This window comes from Carassius carassius, chromosome 23, assembly GCF_963082965.1.
Source record: "Carassius carassius chromosome 23, fCarCar2.1, whole genome shotgun sequence".
Classification (NCBI taxonomy): Eukaryota; Metazoa; Chordata; class Actinopteri; order Cypriniformes; family Cyprinidae; genus Carassius; species Carassius carassius.
The window spans coordinates 20,771,113-20,790,214 of record NC_081777.1 but is presented as its reverse complement, the minus strand read 5'-3'; the positions used below and the strand labels follow the sequence as shown (position 1 = coordinate 20,790,214).

The following is a 19,102-nucleotide window of genomic DNA, read 5'->3' as shown; positions in this document are numbered from 1 at the left end:
AGAAAGTCCATAATCCAGTTGCAGAGGGAGGTGTTAATGTCCAGGTATCCAAGTTTTGTGGTCAGCCTTTTTATACACTTATTAAATTTTTCAGTTTTATTTGTATGGTGCTTTTTATGATGCAATTCATTGCAAAGTGTCCGTAGGTACGCAGGAGCTAAACCATTTAAGGCATTATAGGTAAGTAATAATAATTTGTAACTGATACGGAACTTAATAGGTAGCCAGTGCAGAGACTGTAAAATTGGGGTAATATGATCATATTTTCTTGACCTAGTAAGGACTCTAGCTGCTGCATTTCGGACTACCTGTAGCTTGTTTATTGAAGATGCAGGAAAACCCTCAGAAGTGCATTACAATAGTCCAGTCTAGAGGTCATGAATGCATGAACTTGCTTTTCTGCATCAGAAACCGGTATGTTTCGTAGCTTGGCAATCTTTCGAAGATGGAAAAATGTTGTTTTTGTAACATGGGAAGTATGATTTTCAAAAGACAATTTGCAGTCTAATATAAAACCCAGATATTTTATTTTTGACTAGAGGAAGTAACAGTACATCTGTAGTTGCGAATTGTAATCTATGAGATTCTGTGTACTGTTTTATTTTTGGTCCTATAAGTAATATCTCGGCCTTATCCGAATTGAATAGGAAATTAATCTTTTATATTTTGAACACACTCAGCTTAGATAATTTAGAAGTTTCACCTGGTCTTGTTGTGATAGTTGAGTATCATCAGCATAACCAGTGTTGGGAAGGTTACTTTGGAAATGTAATAGGTTACAGATTACAAGTTACCTTGTTTAAAATGTAATAGTAGTGTAACTTTTTCAATTACTTTATTAAAGTAATGTAACTAATTACTTTTGAGTACTTTTTGATTACTTTTATAAATTTGTGAAAATTAAAGAATAATAAATAAAAGCATATACATCAACTTAAATACAGTTATCTAATAAGCATGTGACATATTCTGTGTAATAAACTCCTGAAACATTGGTGTTTTTTTAAACTGCTGTCTCTTTGTATATGATGATAGTTTTCTCAAAATAAGTAAAATGCACATGAAGTGACACAGAGCAGTTCTAGAAATTATGTTTATGTGCTCGTGTACTCCTATATTGAGATGGCAGAGGTTGAAAACACTGCGAGCTTCAGTAGGCCTATGTGTAGTAAATGAAACCATGTCTTTGCCATTAATTTACAGGAGGGCGGACTGGGAAAAAAATTCAGACTGGAAAATTCAAACGCATACAAACAAATTCATGGACAAAACTATTTTTTGTTTGGACCTGACATAAAAAAAAGGTTTAAATCTTTAATTTGGGGACATGCAAAATAATTAAAAGTTCTCTCCTGAACTGCACCTTTACTTAAATTTTTCTCTTCAGTCTCTTTATTTTGCCCTGTTATCCATCTCTCTCGTGACTTTAATACTCAAGATTGAACAAAACTATACTTTACAATACAATACTCTACAATACTACAATATCTTTATAGAAAAATCCTAATACTGTAAACGAGTCATGTTTTTCCCTTACAAAAGTTAAACATGCTTTTATTAGCCTATATAAAAGTAAAATAACCTTTTTTTTTTTTGCAAATGGATTTGTATTTATTTTTAAATAAATACATTTGTAAAATAATTTTTCATTTTTGGTTACCACAGTTAAACAATAGTAACCATTTTCTCTGGATTTATAGTTAAATATTAAAATGTTAATTTTCGTAAGGGTTGTGGTGTTGTCTGTCGTAGCTCCTCCTAAACCAACCAGCAACGTGCTGCTGGTTGATTAAAAAAAAACAAAGACAAAAAAGCATCTTTAGGCTACAGACGAAACTGACCTGAAACCCTGAACAGTAGTTCTGCTTCTTTGCTCCAGCTGTGCGCGTCCAAACTCCACTCTATTATCTCTCTCTCTCTTTCTCTCTCTCTCTCTCTTTCTCTCTCTCTCTCTCTCTCTCTCTCTCTCTCTCTCTCTCTCTCACTCTCTCTCTCTCTCTCTCTCTCTCTCTCTCTCTCTGTCTCTCTCTCTCTCTCTCTCTCTCTCTCTCTCTCTCTCTCTCTCTCTCTCGCATTGATTACTCTGAGTCTGATCCAAACCGTTTTGCGGAGGCGCGGAGAGGCGCAAGTCATGACTAACAATTCATGATTTATTAGAGATTTAATTATCAAATGGCGGATTTGCAAATGATCGATTTAGTACATTCGGCAGGCAATTATACAATAATGATATTAAATGGAGGGCAAAATCGGCTGCCAGGCCACCGGGAATTGTCCCGGTTCTCCCGGTGTCCAGTCCGCGCCTGATTTCCACAGACACGCAGAATGTGCAAGTCATATATTGCATTTTTGGGGCTTTATATTCACAGACACTAGTCGATGTCATGTTTTGATTCAAGTGTACTGACCTACTTTTGATTTAGTCATCCAAAATATGGCATATTCCGTCCGCGTTAGGCATTCCGTTTTTATGACTGGATTCTACGAACCAGACTGTATTTCTATACTAATTTTTTCTTAGTAACTGTAACTAATTACAGTTACAATAATTTTGTAATTAAATTACGTAACGCCGTTACATGTAACTAGTTACTCCCCAACACTGAGCATAACAGTGTAAACTAATTCTGCATTTTCTAATAATATTACCAAGGGGCAACATGTATATTGAAAATAGCAGAGGACCTAGGACAGATCCTTGTCGCACTTCATATTTTACTGGCTTATGTTTTGACCGTTTATACACCTCAGTTTTTGAGAGAAAAAAAAAAGTTTGTGGCAATTTTGGCAACATACATATTGTGTGGCATAAGCCCAGATCATTCAAATTAAGAAATTGTTCTAATTGACAAAGAAAAACAATTGGCTCCAATATCCGGTTTTCACTGTACAGGGCAGATGGCAGATGTCGTGTGGGTGAGCGGTTTGCTGATGTCAATGTTGTGGATTGAGTAGTGCATGGTGGCAGTGGGGTTATGGTATGGGCAGGTGTATGTTATGGACAACAAACACAGGTGCATTTTATTGATGGCATTTTGAATACATAGAGATACCGTGGCGAGATCCTGAAACCCATTGTTGTGCCATTCATCTACGACCATTACCTCATGTTGCAGCATGATAATGCATGGCCCCATGTTACAAGGATCTGTACGCAATTCCTGTAAGCTGAAAATATCCCAGTTCTTGCATGGCCAGCATACTTACCGAACATGTCACCCATTGAGTATGTTTGGGATGCTCTGGTTCATTGTATACGGCAACGTGTTCCAGTTCCTGCAAATATCCAGCACCAGCTATTGAAAAGAAGTGGACCAACATTCCACGGGCCACAATCAACAACCTGATCAACTCTATGTGAAGGAGGTGTGTTGCACTGCGTGAGGCGGTCACACCAGATACTGACTGATTTTCTCATGAAAAATGGGGGCAAAAACAAAAGTGTTGCATTTATAATTTTGTTCAGTATATATACACACTGCAGAAGAAGAAGAAAAAAAGTCTTACAACTGGGTAGTGAATATAGTTTTAGATGGTTGTTTGAGCTGGTCTCCCAGACTCACTAGCCAAGGAAGTGGCCAAAACAAGCCTGATGACCAGCTAAAAGTAGCCTACCAGATTACGCTACTTTTTGATTATTTATTATTTTTTTCTGCAGGGTGTGCACGATTTTTCAGTGTTTATCAAATACACTATAGGTACAGTTTTAGCCAGAAAGGGTTGCTACAAAGTAAACAATATTCCACTAGAGGGAGGTGCTGAGTGAAAACAATTTAACGTTTTAATTTGCCTCTGCCACCTAGCCATCAATCCGTTAAAAAGCAAGGATTATAAATGAAACATTTGACTTTCTATGCATCTCTGCAAAGCTGACACCAAAACCTCTAACTTTTAAATAGGTCAGAGATTTGACAATAAGTGTTATCATTCTCACATGTACCACAAACTGAAGCTTAATATTAACCTCATTTGCAAACATCGGCATATTTGCTTTGGGGTTGAAATGATTGCTGTGATGTGTGAAACTGCACATTATGAAGTAACTGTGATAGGATGCTCTTCATGCAGTTCAGGTGTCACATCCTGTCTCAGACCTGTACTCTCAAACTGTGGTTTTCCCCCATAAGCATGAATCATAAAGCAGCAGGATGTGTGTGTGTTCAAGAGTGTGTCACACACTTACATGAGAGCTGCCAGCGCTGGCCTGTCTTCACCCTGTTGCCACAGACATGATGGCGGCGCAGACAGAGGTCCCATTTTGCCTCAAAGGTAAGGTGCTTAAAAAATACTTTCAGAACACACAACTGAAATATGAGTAGATAATAACCAGTAGGCTTGTTTATACTATGAGACAATTGTTTGAAGCTCTTTCAGACTATACAATCTCTACATTACAGTATGGTGCTAAGATTACTTTTTAAAGTTATGCGAATTGCTGCATAAATGGTTGCGTGTGCTTGATTTCCAGAATGCATAACTCAGTATCTGAAGCCACAGAGGGTTCAGTTCATGAGTTTGGTGCAGCTCAACCAGTACAAGGGACGAGCAGAGAGCAGAGTTTTGGTATGTCAGCCTTTTATTTGTGTTAATTCTTTAAATGTATTATTTATTCATTTCAGAATTTTTATTACATTTATTCAATTAAATGTGATCATACACACACAAATATTAGTATATATATATATATATATATATATATATATATATATATATATATATATATATATATATGAATATGAAGTGCCATTTGGATATTTATTTTTAAAATGAGTATTTTTCTCAGGCTCCTATGTGTATGTTCAATAATTTCACTTTAATTCCAATGAAAAGAACCTATTCATTGGAATTAAAGTGAAATAACTGAATATAAACATAAGAGCCTGAGAAAAATGGTCAGTTTAGAAGACAATTTCAATATAAATATGTATATATGTATGTATTATATATGTATGTATGTATGTGTTTTTATATATATATATATATATATATATATATATATATATTACTCTTAGTATTTAATTCGCCAAAAAAGTATAAAATGTTTAAAATAAAAAAATAAGTTTAATTCTTGTATTTTTTGTAAGTATTGTGTTGTAACACCAATATTATGGGGAATTAGTTTTTTTCAAAATGTTTGTATTAAATTTTTCTAGCCCTTTTGATGTTAGCAGCTGCATGAACTCCTTAAGCTTGTGTAAAACTTGATCATGTTCTCCAGCGTGATTGAGATGATCCAAAGAGCATCTTGTTTCTGTACAAAGAGTCACGATCATTGTCCTCCTGTTATTACTTGTAATACTGTATTATATTACTGTTGATTGTGGTGTTTCTTTCTCCACACAGCATAAGCAGCGTTTGCTGCCAGTGTAGATATGTGCTGAAGTGTGCAGAGCATCAGAGCAAGGTTCTGCTTGCACAGTCAGCACTGCATTGTTCGTATGTGAAACGTCATTTATCACTGAAGGGCTGTGTGCTTTTCTGTGTGATGTGAAAGAGAAAGCACTGAAAAGCTCAGAATATTGTTGTTTGTGGTTTTGCCAAAATATATTGCTATAAAATTCAGACCAAAAACAACATTTTCAGGCAGGTTGCTATGATACTGAAAGCCACAAAAAAAAATAAATAAAAATAAAACATTTGAGGGTATAACTCAAGGAAGTTGCTAGCCTTTTGTTAAAAGCACTTTGTGTTGACCAGCAGATGGCACTAGACTCATTTACTCTTTTCTGTGCTCTTGCGTTTTTTGTTCTTTGACAGGTGATGTCTCAATGGAGAGCTCATGTGTTCCACAGCAAGCAACCAGTGAAGGTGGGAAACATTATATAAATCAGTTCTGCATCAGATCACATAGATCTCACACCAGGGCCAGAGCAATACGTGGCATACTTTTACAGGGTTTTTTATTTATTTATTTTTTTTATGTCAATTGGCCTACATTGTGAGTGGAAACATGGTTATCAAAGACCACTACTTTAATGTGGCACACATATACACTTACCAAAAGATTTCTACACCAATATCTTACACTTTTTTATCTTTATTATTATTTTGCACCGATGCATAGTTTCGGATTGCAGTGACCCCCAAAAGCAACTGGACACTCGAGTCACATATAAACATTTAAAGAAAAGAAAGAAAAATATCACAAGCACATCTTTCAAGGAAAACAATTCAAAAAAAGATGTGTCACTATAAAGTGGGTTCATTGTTCTAAATGATGACAAAATGTAGCTTAAATACAGTAGGGTAATGCTTATTGAATATAGTATATAAACAAAATAAATGAGCAAATAAAGGATTATTTTAATAATGATTCAATTAATAATAATTACTTTATTAAAGTAATAATAAATAAAGTCCATTGTGCATTAGAACGCACGGATATTATGGAGTATTTCAAAATTAAATTAGGGCTGTCAAATCAATTAATTGGGATTACTAAACGTTATTATTAAACGTTTTTGTTAACATAATATATGTGTGTATTTATTATGTGTATATAAAGACACACACATATAGCATATATTTTGAAATATTTAGATTTATGTATTTATATTCATATCAATTATATTATATAAATATATTTAATATAGAAACGTAACATATTTTTCTTAAATATACATGCATGTGTGTTTATTTATACAAACATAATAAATATACACTGTAGACACACATATATTGTATAAACACAACTTTTATTTTGGATGCGATTTAATTGTGATTACTCGATTTGAGAGCTAATGAAATACTTAAAATTCAAAGTAATGTTACATGATCATATTGCACTTGTTTTGATACCAACATACCATGCAATATTCATAAATCATAATGTTAAAGGTGACATTCGGAATAACATGCATGTGAAATACATGCTTCAACTATTCTGCTAAAATAAGGATATTGTAACGGAGCCAAAAACCAGCAAGTAACCTTGACCAGTGAATCGACTCTGTCATGAAAATATGCAGCTGATAAAACAAGCAGTAGGTTAGAAGCCCGAGGGTCAGTGGGTCAGGTCCACTATTAACTCAAAGTGCTGTTGGAGGGAATATTTCTTAGCAGAGCTCTATTACAATTTATATGTCCTTTTAGCAATATGTGTTTCAAAAAACATGCTAATGACTATTAGTACAAACTGCTTAATGTGATTTCATAACTGAAGGTTTATAAAAATTTGAATGGCAATGTTCTTTTTAAAAGATGAATATATTTCTTGATTTGTGAAATAAGGGCTAAGTGCTAATGGACTGTACCGCACCGTGTAATGACATGCCGTTAGAGATTGAAAGTGTATGACTCAGTACTAGTTCCTGTGGAAAAAAAATGTGTGTTCCAAAGCTCAACTTCTGTGTCTGAGTTTCAGTGAATGACCCGGCCTCCCAGAACTCCCCCCACCACCCCCACCCCCTTATCTTCTGTGTTAACTCTGAGTCACTTTATTTCCAGTGTTATTTGCTGTATATACATGTCAGAGTAAGTGTGCTGTTTACAGCGGTCCTGTCTCTCGCTGCAGGTGGAGAGTTCCTTCAGTTATCTAGAGATCTATGCCATCACTATTGACAGCATTGAGCAGGTAAGAGATCTACTGCTATAACATGCATTTAATGTGCTTGTTAATCTACACTGTAACATTTTGTTTTGTTTTATGTGTTGCTTTGAATAAAAACATCTCTTGAATGAATACATGTAAATGTGACTGTAAAAGGTAAAAAATGAGCAGCTGTAATATAAATATGTGACCCTGGACCACAAAACCCAATTTGAAGATTTATACTTCATCTAAAACCTGAATGATAAGCTTTCCATTGATGTATGGTTTGTTAGGATAGGACAATATTTGGCCGAGATACCACTATTTGAAAATCTGGAATCTGAGGATGCAAAAAAATTTAAATACTGAAAAAAATCGCCTTTAAAGTTGTCCAAATGAATTATTTTCAATGCATATTACTAATCAAAAATAACGTTTTTATATATTTGCAGTAGGAAATTTACAAAGTATTACTTAATATCCTAATGATTTTTGGCATTAAAAGAAAAATTGATAATTTTGACCAATACAATATATTTTTAGCTATTGCTACAAATATACCCCAGGGACCTAAGGCTGGTTTTGTGGTCCAGGGTCACATATCAGTATACTTTAATTCATTATTTAACTTTATTAAACTTTTTTTTTTTTAATTATGCAATTTGAATGATTTGAGGTTTGTTTCAAAGGAAGTCCATTATGCTTACCGTGATAAAAAAATATGGTAAAAATAGTAATATTGTAAACTAGTGTTGCAATTTTAAAAAGTTTTAATATATTTTAAAATGTATTGTATTCATGCGATGGCAACACTAAAATTTCATAATATTATCAGTGTTAAAAAAAATTGTGCTGCTTGAGTTTTCATGATTCTATGATGAATATAAATTTAAAATTCTTTTGCAACAGTGTAAAAGTCATTATGGTCACTCTGCTGAATAAAAGTATTTAAAAGGGTAATATTGTAGGGTAATATTGTTAAATATAAAGTTTCTCTGTAAATTATGAGATAAAAACATTTGGAAAACTATAATACATTTGCCCTTTCAGCAATGAAATAAAGACCTCTACATTTAACCTGTTAATATTTTTACTGCTGACTTTTCTATATTTATAGTGTAATGTGAACATATAATTAGCAATTCATTTTTTTTTTAACCCTGACCTTTTTTACATGCTTAAAGCACGAGTTTTCTAACTGGTTTAAATGTCAAGCTGTTGGAGGCATGAAATTGGGATTCAGAAGTGTTTTGGAAATGAAAGTTCCTTTTCAAATCAGCCAACTGGTTGGTTCTTTTATGGATACTTGCAGTCGCTCATCATTCTTTGTATTTGTGTGTTTGTGAGGTGGTTATTGAGACGGACAGGCAGATCTACTCTCTTAGCCTGATGTCAGTGCGAGATCTGGAAGCTGTGGTCACCCATGTCACCGCCTCACTCAAGAAGATTTTTCCGGATTCATCGCCCGGGTGAGTGACCTGTTAATAATCACATCTGATCTAACATTGTTCATTACTTCAAATAGTTTTCATGCATTTCAGTGCTTTTAAGGAAATAAATATAGTCTAATCCAGTTTTGCATTGTCGTTTAAAATGCATGGACTAAATAATCAGGTATAGTTAGGACAGCGAAACAAATATTCTTATCCAAATTTTGTTATTGACATCAAAAGCATTGTGTCCAAATCAGCTCTACAGTACTTTGGGCACAAATGCAGACATTTGCAAACATCCTCAATGACTGTTAGCAAAACTGTACAAGGTTTTAAACATAAATAATGCAATTAATTCTTAACTTAAATTGAGTTAATATTTTGTATATTTTTATAATAATTTAATAACAATAAATTAAAAAAGAATTGATCATTTACGCTTAAAAAGTATATATTTTTCCTATAAATATATTTATTTATATGGCTGTTAAATATAATATGTTCCTCTGTAAAGTTTTCTTTTTAAATTGCTTATATATTTCTATTAAAGGTATGGACACATTAGCAAAATTTTGGCGAAAATTAACAGGCAAAAAATAACCAATTTTCATAGTGTAGAGATGTATGACAGCTTTCTGTTGGTCGGCACGATGAGTGAAATCTCTGTGAGGAACTTCTTCACCCTTGAAACACCCAATCACATGGATTCATATTGAAAATTTCACAGGGTAGTTTCACGTTACATTAATTTGACCACACATTAATGTAAACATGTAATTAAAAACAAAGGGCAGTTGAGGTAATTTTTTTTACTCCTTTGTCCTATAAAATAAATATGAACCAGTCTACATTAATTACGTGTTCCCTTACAACAAGGATATACTGTGCTGACCGTAATATATGACTATTTTATTTATTGAATGTCTCTACTGTAAAATCTGGGTCCTGGAGCAAAACAACTTAAGAAACCACTGCTTTTATCAATCATTGTAGAAAAGTGGATGATCTTGATATAGTTTCTCTTTTCCATATTATTCCTTGTGATAAACTCTAATGACTTAAACCGTAAGGTCTTCACTAATTTGACTCACTTCCTCTCAAATGTCTTAACAGATTTATCTGCCCACATATGGGAAAAACCCATTATCAAATGCCATAAAGTGCCAGGATGTTCATTGTGTGTATAAAGCTAATTTACCACTGACTGGAAAACGAAAGAAAAATTTGTGTTGGCTGATGTGTCTTACTGATCCCACTCTTCCTTTATCACCCTCCATCTCTTTCTTCCTTGCAGGAAGTTGCTGAAGAAAGTTCCCCCTGACCTCCAAGAGCGGCTGTCCAGTCTTGCCTCTAGAGTTGAAGAACATGTGAATGGAGCAGTTGGACCATGTGGTCAGATGATAATGTTGTCACTCACAAAACACTTTTGTGTGATCAGCTGTAGGGAACAGTCACATTTAGATGTTATTTAGATATCTGATTACTTTCATTTGATTTCGACATTCTCTTTGGTCCTTCACAGGAGGCTTTTCAGACACTTATGCAGCTTTGTGTGACTTTAATGAGTTCCCTTGCTGTATGGAAGTTCAGTGGGTCTGTAGTGATCATTACTAATAAGAGTCAAATTGTGAAAGGATAAGCGATGCGGGTTTTAAGAACTGTTGCTCCTGTGGTTTCTAGGACGTCGATAACATTTACCATGTTCAGAACTGTCGGGTTTTCAACCTCATTGACTTCAGTCATTTAGACAGCAGGTAGATACAATGACTTTTCCCTCTAAATAAGAAATTAATTTTTAAATATGTAAACTGACATTATATATATATAAGCATTTATTTAATTTGCACCATATATAAATGTGTATATATATAAATATGTATAATATATATATAAAACATTAATACACTTCCATTCAAAAGTTTAGGGTCTGTAAGGTTAAAACAACAACAACAAAAAACCTTTATTCTCAGCAAAGTTGCATTTTTAAAATAAACTAAAAAGTAATATTTTTACTATATATAAAAACAGTAATATTATGAAATAATACAAATAGTTTCCTGTCACATGATCCGTCAGAAATCATTTTTAAAATGCTGATTTGGTGCTTAAGAAACATTTCCTATTGTTATCATTTATTATGTAGGCAACAGCTGCTTAGTATTTTTATGAAAGCCGTGATGCTTAAATTCTTTGAATAGAAAGTTCAAAAGTAAAGCATTTATTTGAAATGCATTTAAAAGTCTTCACTGTCACTTTTGATCAATTTAATGTTTCCTTGCTTATAAAAAGTATTCATTTCTAAAAGAAATCTTACGGACCCAAAACTTCTAAATGGAAGTATCTTTAATATATAAATCAATGCCACTGTTAATGTGTCTTTTGGTGTTGTGGTATTTCTTCTTAATAATCTGTTAATAAAATGTTAACAGAGACTTGGCTTTAGCAGTGGGTGCCTTGTCCTTCAACCAATGGTTCACCAAGATATGCAGCAAGGACTTCAAACTGGTATGTATACATTTACATTTAAATTTATTCATTTAGCTGACGCTTTTATCCTAAGCGACTTACAATTGCTATATATGTCAGAGGTCGCACGCCTCTGGAGCAACTAGGGGTTAAGTGTCTTGCTCAGGGACACACTGGCGGTTCACAGTGGATTCGAACCCGGGTCTCCCATACCACAGGCATGTGTCTTATCCACTGCGCTAACATCACCCCATATGTATAGATACTACTGGGCCAAATAATCACGAATACTGGTGAATAAAGCTGGAAACTTCGAGATGAATGGTTGTGTTTAGACTTGGCTTATCCACTAATGTCAGACGTCCATCTCCTCTCGCTCCTGGCTGTGGAAAGGTCAGGTATAGGCCACTTGCCAAACAATAAATTGTTGTTCTGACCATGAGTCATGACAACATCACAACATGACAAGCTCAAGGGCGACTTTGTTCATTGTGTGATGCAATATACTCATTTAAAATGGAGAGAAAGGTTTGAAGGATGGGTAGAACAAGCACAACTTGAATCAACCAAACAAGCCTCTGTTTTTCAAACTTTGATACTTAGTGGCTGCACAGCTCTTTTTTGATCATAGTAGCTTTGGCATAATTCATGTCATTCTTAATGTGTTGTCAATTTGCCTCCAAAAACGAAAATTGTTTGTCATTTATCAGCCTCTGGTCTTTGTTTCCAGACCCCTGATGTGCAGGAGCAGGTGCTCTATATGATCGCCCGGTCCTGTGCTCTGGAGGAGGTCAGTCTGGAGGCCAGCGGACTCAAAATGTGAGTTTCATCAATGCTTTTGTGCTTATGAAAAGCTTAACATATTTACCCAATGTCTTTGAGGTAAGTTGATTCTCTTTGCTTCCTGGATGCAGGGATTTTGCTGTGAAGATGGCCAGCGCTTTTCGGGACAGTTCCACCTCTGCTGTCCATATCATCAACCTCTCTGTCAATGCTATTGAAGATAAAGGTACTGATGCAGATATTCTCTCTGGTCTGAGATCAGAGGAATTGTTTTTTTCTTTGTATACATGCTGATATAGTGATTTTCTCTGTTTTCTTGAACTTTAGGAGTGATTGCTCTCAGTCAGAGTTTGGGCAAATTGCATCGTGGCCTCAGTCAGCTGCACCTCTCCAAGGTCTCAATGTCCCCGAAAGGTGCTGCGTTTATCTCTTACTCCCTTTTACACATTTCAAGATGCTGTTTCATGCCTGCAAAACTAACTAGACACATTTTCTGAGGACAGTGTCACTTTAGTTGCCATGCTGTTGGCGTCTTCAACTTTTTCTCGCTCTCCTTGTTGCCTTAGGCCTGGGCTGTCTGGTTCAAGTTCTTCATCAAAGTACGTCTCTCTGCAACACTCTGACCCACCTAGACCTGAGCGGAAACATGGGCTGCCTGGCGACAGAAGATGCTGTGGTGAGTTTGAAAGAACTGTGATGATATAAGGCCCTTGAGCTTGCCCTGCCAATATTTTCACTGGCCCACCACCAAAATAACTATTTCTATTATAAATATTAAATATAATGGATATACTTCCATTCAAAATGATACATTTAAAACATGATTGAAAGAAGTCTTTTCTGACATTTTTGTCAAAATTGAGTTATTCACATATTCTTATTCTGTGTCAACGTATTTACATTATGTGATAGATTTTTTAATGTTGTATACATTATGGGACTTTTTATTTAAAAAGCAGTAAGGTTCTATCTACACAGTCGAATGGAACATAAAAACTTTGAAGCTCAATATCTCAAAACTACTCGGAATGCAGATAGAACCTTATAATTCCAAGGGGACGAAATGTTTTCTGTTTTAATATATTTTAAAATGTAATTTATTTATGTGATGTCAATGCTGAATTTTCAGCTGCCATTACTCCAGTCTTCATTGTCCTATGATCGTTTAGAAATCAGTCTAATATACTGATTTGGTGGATTTTATATTATTATCAATGTTGTGCTGCTTAATATTTTTGTGGAAACAATGCTACATTTTTTTTCAGTGTTTTCTGATGAATACAAAGGACAGTATTTATTTGATATAGATTTTTTTAACATTATAAATGCATTTACTCTCACTTTTGATCCATTGAATTTACGTTTATTAAATCAAATAAAAAACGTCATTAAAACTCGCATGGCTGCATATGTCTGCCTTTCTGTCTGATAGGTTTATTCATCCCCAGCATTGCAAAATCTAGCAAAAAAGAATGAATAGAGTTGAATACTTAGGGCAGCTTTGAAATAACATGCTTGTCTGTCTTTTTTAGAGCCTCTTTAAGTTCCTGTCTGTTCCGAATGCAGTTTCTCACCTGGACCTCAGCTACACCGATTGCCCTCTAGACACAGTGAGCCACATCACTTATATTCTGCATCTTGTTTGATTGCTTATTTTGTCACATATAAATGATTTATCCAATGTCAAAGCTAGTCGTAATCCAGCTCGATGTTTTTTTTTTCCATTAAACATATCTTGAGGAACCTTTGACCTTTTCTCGTCTTTTTCTGTTTCTCTCTAGTTGTTTGTGTCTCTGTCTGTGGGCTGCTGCACTACTCTGAGCTACCTCGACCTCTCCAGGAACACTTTTTCTCATAGGTGAGCCATCAAAAGTGACATTGTGGATTAAAAGCATCTCTACACAGGCTTGCGTGTACATACTGATCTGTGTGGCTGTAATAGGAAAGCACGAGAGGTCACACGCAGTGTGAGGGATTTCTTCAGCAAGAGCACTGTGTTAAAATACGTGGGCTTGTCTGGAACTAAACTACCTCCAGAAGCTCTCAGGTATGGGGTTTGTGCCAATTTTAGCATACATTTGTGTGTGTTACAAGCTTGAATATCTCTCCTGTTATATATATGTTATAAAATTAAAAACTTTGGGGTCAGTAATATTTAAAAATATATATATTATGAGTAGACATCTTATGACGATTATGTCATCATTAATGCCCAGTGTAAATGGTGTTTAGATTGTTACTACAGGGCTTGGCCACCAACACTCATCTATCTAAGCTGGAGCTTGACATCAGCTGCTGCGAGGTACAGACTCACACACCCACATTTACACATCCACCCCAATTCTAGAAATCTTTTCTTAAAATTGTGTGTGATTTTGTGTCACTGTAGCTGAGGTCGGCTGGAGCTCAGGTGATTCAGGAACACATCTTTGAGGCCAAGGCCATCTGCAGTCTGGACCTGTCTGACAACGGTACCGTCTCTTATTTTATTCTCTCTTCCATGCGGCCGGGACTTTATTAACCTCCCTTCATGCCTTCCTCTTTATTTCTGTCAGATTTATTATATTGCTCTCAATGACTATCTCTTTCACAACAGCACTAGAGGGGTTACAGGGTCTCTCCTCACATCAGGTCATAAATCATATCTGACTGATACATGGAGAGATGGAGGCATAAATTAATCTGACTCGCTGTGTGTGTGCGTTTGTCATCCTGCTGCTTGGAAAACCTCTTTTCATAAGATTAGTAAGAGGCAGGGGGCTGTTGTGTACATCTGTGTGAATGACCTGGTGATATGTACCACATATAAAAACATATTCTAAGTAAACAGGCATTATTGTGATAAACAGAGCTGGTTAGATTACTTATGAATTGTAATCAGTTAGTGATTACAGATTACATGACAAAATTTGTAGTCAGTAATATAATCAGTAATATATATACAGTAATATAATATAACACATTTTTGGTAATGTAATCTGATTATTTTTGGATTACATTTAGATTACATTTGTGCTAACCCTTATTTGATATCACATATATTGAATTTGCCTAACCTTTTACTATTTTGACATATACAAAGAAAAAAAAATCCAATAACTATATTTAATTAACCAACAAGAGCCACAATAGCTTTTTTTTTCAAGTGTAATCTATGGAAAGTTAATACTAAAAAAATAATAACACTAATGTACCTTGCTGTTAGTGTTTGCTAGCAACACTGAATAAAATAAAATCACATCTTACGATTTTAAAGGATATTACTTGTCCTGGTAAATTTAGAAAACAGCTACAGTACAACAAAAATTCTTGAAAAACATGAAATTCACAACAATATCACTGCTAGGTCAAATATTAAATAAAAAAAACCCACCAGAAGTGTAGGGAGCCCCGCACATGACATGCAGGAAAAAATATAAGGCTAAATCGTGTGCACGATTTACTAATTCGCTCCCTCAATGTACTAAAACGTGCAAACGATTACTATAGCGTTCCCTCAATTTACTATTGTGTTCATTCGATTTATGAATTGTGCGCACAATTTACTAATTCGTTCCCCCGATTTGCTAAATCATGTGCACGATTTAGCAAATCGAGCGAACGCAGTAGTAAATCGAGGGAACGCAATAGTAATCGTGTGCACCTTTTAGTAATTTGAGGGAATGAATGTCATGTGCGGGGCTCCATAGAAGTGTATATGACTATCAATGAAAAACATCAAACAATAGCTACATTGCAAACATGAATTTTGGAAAAGACTAAATTCTCACAGCAATGACATTTCTATCCATTTCAAAACATGTGTTTTAGTAAGTTCATAGTAACAAAGAGTAAAAGACAAACAGTATTAAAAAATTTATATTAAAGAACATGGAACTCACAATAACATTGCTAATATATAAATTAAAGACCATTTCTAGGTCAAATATTTCATCTCAAAACAGCTTTCCCTATCAGATCCTTTTTTCCCCTCGTCTCAAGAAATATCTGCATCTACACGAAACCAAAAAAAAACCGACACAAAAAGATGTAGTATACATGCTGGACCAGCATGTGGCGCTGTAATTCTGCCACATAGACACACTTAAAACGCAGAAGAAGACATGGACTATTCGCATAAACCCTATGCATAAACCTTGCACACAGTATACAAACGAACTTGGAACAATACAGTTATTAATCTGTGTTAATGTTCGTTAATAAAAAGACAATCGTTCAGTGTTTGTTCATGCTTTTGTTTCTGTTTCGTGACGTAGCAGTGTTTGACTAGGGGCGAGACATGGGCTGATGATGTCATCTTTTCAGAAACTATACGGATTCGCTGTCCCCACGAAAACGCAAAGATGGCGTTTTTTTAATTTATGCACCCTGGGACCCCCACTTTAAAAAAATATCGGGTTCACTATCCCAAAACGCCGGATCCATGTGGACGAAGTTATTTACATTGTGTAAATAATATGTAATCATGTAATCCATAAAAAAGTAACTGTAGGCTGATTACGAGTATTTTAAAAAGTAGTTTTACTGTAATTAAATTTTGGAATCTGATTACGTAATCCAGATTACATGTAATCCGTTACTACCCAGCTCTAGCGATAAAGCACTAAAGAATAAAAGCATAAAATCAGAAAATAGAATCAGAGTTTTGTCTTAATCAGGACAAACAGTTATCTTTTGGTTTCTGTTTGTGTTGCTGGATAGCCGTGGTCACTGTAAAATCTCATTGGTCCAAAATCCCACTCTTCCTACTACAATAAATATCAGATATACACTATCAAATATGCCCCCCCCCCCCTCCAAACAATTCCTAACCGCTCAAATATTATGCATTTTAATTAAGAGTTCATGTAAATATGCTTTACATTTCTGCTTTTAAGCCCTCTATAACTTTTTTTTCTTTTTCAAACTGGGACACAAGTGAATTTCATTCTCTGTGGTAATCAACAGTTTTTTTTTAATGTGATTTAACTTGAACTAGATTTCTGCTTAATTGAAAATGAAACCATTTGAATGGTTCTTGAAGCAACTAGTGTTGCTTTTTAAGATAGAGGAAGTGTTTGTGAAAATGTCGAACCCTGGGAGAAGATGGAATCAGGCCATGCTATTTTTATAACCCAGGAGGAGACAAAGCAAATATAGGCGTTGTTGTTTCTGTTACATGTGGAGAAAAGACTCAACACATCAGTCAGAATAACACATGACCCTCTGGACCCACACTGTGCTGCGCAGGGCTATCACGCCTGTCTGAACACATATACAAACACTGAAACCAGTGTCAGTGTGAAATAAATGAGAGAAACATTTTAAAAGATGAAAACATACACGACTGGTCAGGTACAATATGCCCAAAATCATTTGACACCTGTCAAATGTAACAGATTTATGGATTTTTTTTAATGGAATGGTATGCATGAAATGTTCGTAATTCCTGCAAGAGATCACTGAAGTAAATAGCCACCATGTCATGTTTAAAGATGTTCAACTATTTAAACACATACTTATTCACTTATTAACTAGTGCCTAGAATGCATTCTGTGTCGACCCTTTGCAGGATGTTTGGGATTTCTCAACAGTTAACACTTACCAAAATGAGCTTGCTTTGCCTCTGCTTGGCATTTAGAAAGATGAGGCTTGTCTAATATGATGGCTGTGTGTGATTGACGTTGTTGTTTGGAAACATTACTATTTTTAATGTTTATGAAATAAGTTTCTTCTGCTCATCAAGCCTGCATTTATTTGATCAAAAATACTGAAAAAATTTAATATTGTGATATATTATTACAATTTAAAATAATTGTTTTTAAATGTATTATACTTTAAATTATCATTTATTTCTGTGATGCAAAGTTGAATTTTTAGGATCATTATCACATGATCCTTTAGAAATCATTCTAATATGATGATTCATTATCAATGTTGGAAACAGTTCTGCTGCTTAATATTTTTTCAGAACATGTGATACTTTTTTAGGATACTTTGATGAATAAAAAGTAAAAAAAAAAAAGAAGCTATGTTTTTAAAATATAAATATTTTGTAATAACAATATACACTACTGGTCAGTAATTTGGGGTCAGTAATTTTTTTTTCTGTCTTTTTTTTTTTTTAAATAAAATCAATACTTTTATTCAGCAAGGATGTGTTAAATTGATAAAAAAGTGATAGTAAAGAAAATATATTAATAGACTATATATTATTAGATTTTTTTTTTATTTTGAATAAATGCAGTTCTTTTTAACCTTTTATTCATCAAATATATTAGACAGCAGAACTGTTTCCAACACTCATAATAAATCAGAATATTAGAATGATTTCTAAATGATCATGTGATAGACTGGATGTTACATGTGACACTGAAGGCTGGAGTAATGAAGCTGAAAATTCAGCTTTGCATCACAGGAAAAAATTATTTTTTTTAAAGTATATTCAAATAGAAAACTATTAGTTTAAGTTGTAATAATATTTCACAATATTATATATATATATATATATATATAGACAAACCCAAATGAGTAATTTGTGATTTCTTTCTGACAGGTTTTGAAAGCAATATGGTTACTTTAATTCTCTCCATTGGTCGCAGTCATTCAATTCGGCACCTTTCAATTGGACGCAATTTTGCCATGAAGTCTAGGTAAGTGCCATGAAGTCAAGTTGTGAATTACTCATATTTTTTTAATTGATATGTGTGCTTATTTGAAGGTTAGATGTAGTGTTCAGTAGGGGTGTGACTAGACACTTATCCCTTTAAAGAAATCCTCAATGATAATAAATAATAAACAACACAAATATCCCTTTAAAGTGGAAGTGAAGCAGTCAGTCAAGTTTATTATTTTGTAAACTGTTTTACACTTTAATAAAAAAAATAAAAATATATATTTTTTTCATTTA

At 34.3% G+C, this 19,102-nt stretch overlaps 1 protein-coding gene across 1 annotated transcript in view; it reads left to right on the top strand.

Moving 5' to 3' along the window:
* The first annotated feature begins 4,136 nt into the window (after positions 1-4,136).
* carmil2 (capping protein regulator and myosin 1 linker 2) overlaps positions 4,137-19,102 on the top strand; it is a 50,766-nt gene continuing 35,800 nt past the window's right edge. The window contains exons 1-19 of the mRNA XM_059506448.1: positions 4,137-4,269; positions 4,469-4,563; positions 5,758-5,808; positions 7,514-7,573; positions 8,879-9,000; positions 10,259-10,356; positions 10,487-10,557; positions 10,645-10,718; positions 11,394-11,469; positions 12,161-12,249; positions 12,345-12,439; positions 12,541-12,627; positions 12,780-12,889; positions 13,746-13,823; positions 13,995-14,071; positions 14,156-14,260; positions 14,446-14,515; positions 14,603-14,684; positions 18,749-18,845. Coding sequence (XP_059362431.1) covers positions 4,230-4,269; positions 4,469-4,563; positions 5,758-5,808; positions 7,514-7,573; positions 8,879-9,000; positions 10,259-10,356; positions 10,487-10,557; positions 10,645-10,718; positions 11,394-11,469; positions 12,161-12,249; positions 12,345-12,439; positions 12,541-12,627; positions 12,780-12,889; positions 13,746-13,823; positions 13,995-14,071; positions 14,156-14,260; positions 14,446-14,515; positions 14,603-14,684; positions 18,749-18,845 — 1,577 coding nt within the window. The 5' untranslated portion in view covers positions 4,137-4,229. The remainder of the gene's footprint in view (positions 4,270-4,468; positions 4,564-5,757; positions 5,809-7,513; positions 7,574-8,878; positions 9,001-10,258; positions 10,357-10,486; positions 10,558-10,644; positions 10,719-11,393; positions 11,470-12,160; positions 12,250-12,344; positions 12,440-12,540; positions 12,628-12,779; positions 12,890-13,745; positions 13,824-13,994; positions 14,072-14,155; positions 14,261-14,445; positions 14,516-14,602; positions 14,685-18,748; positions 18,846-19,102) is intronic.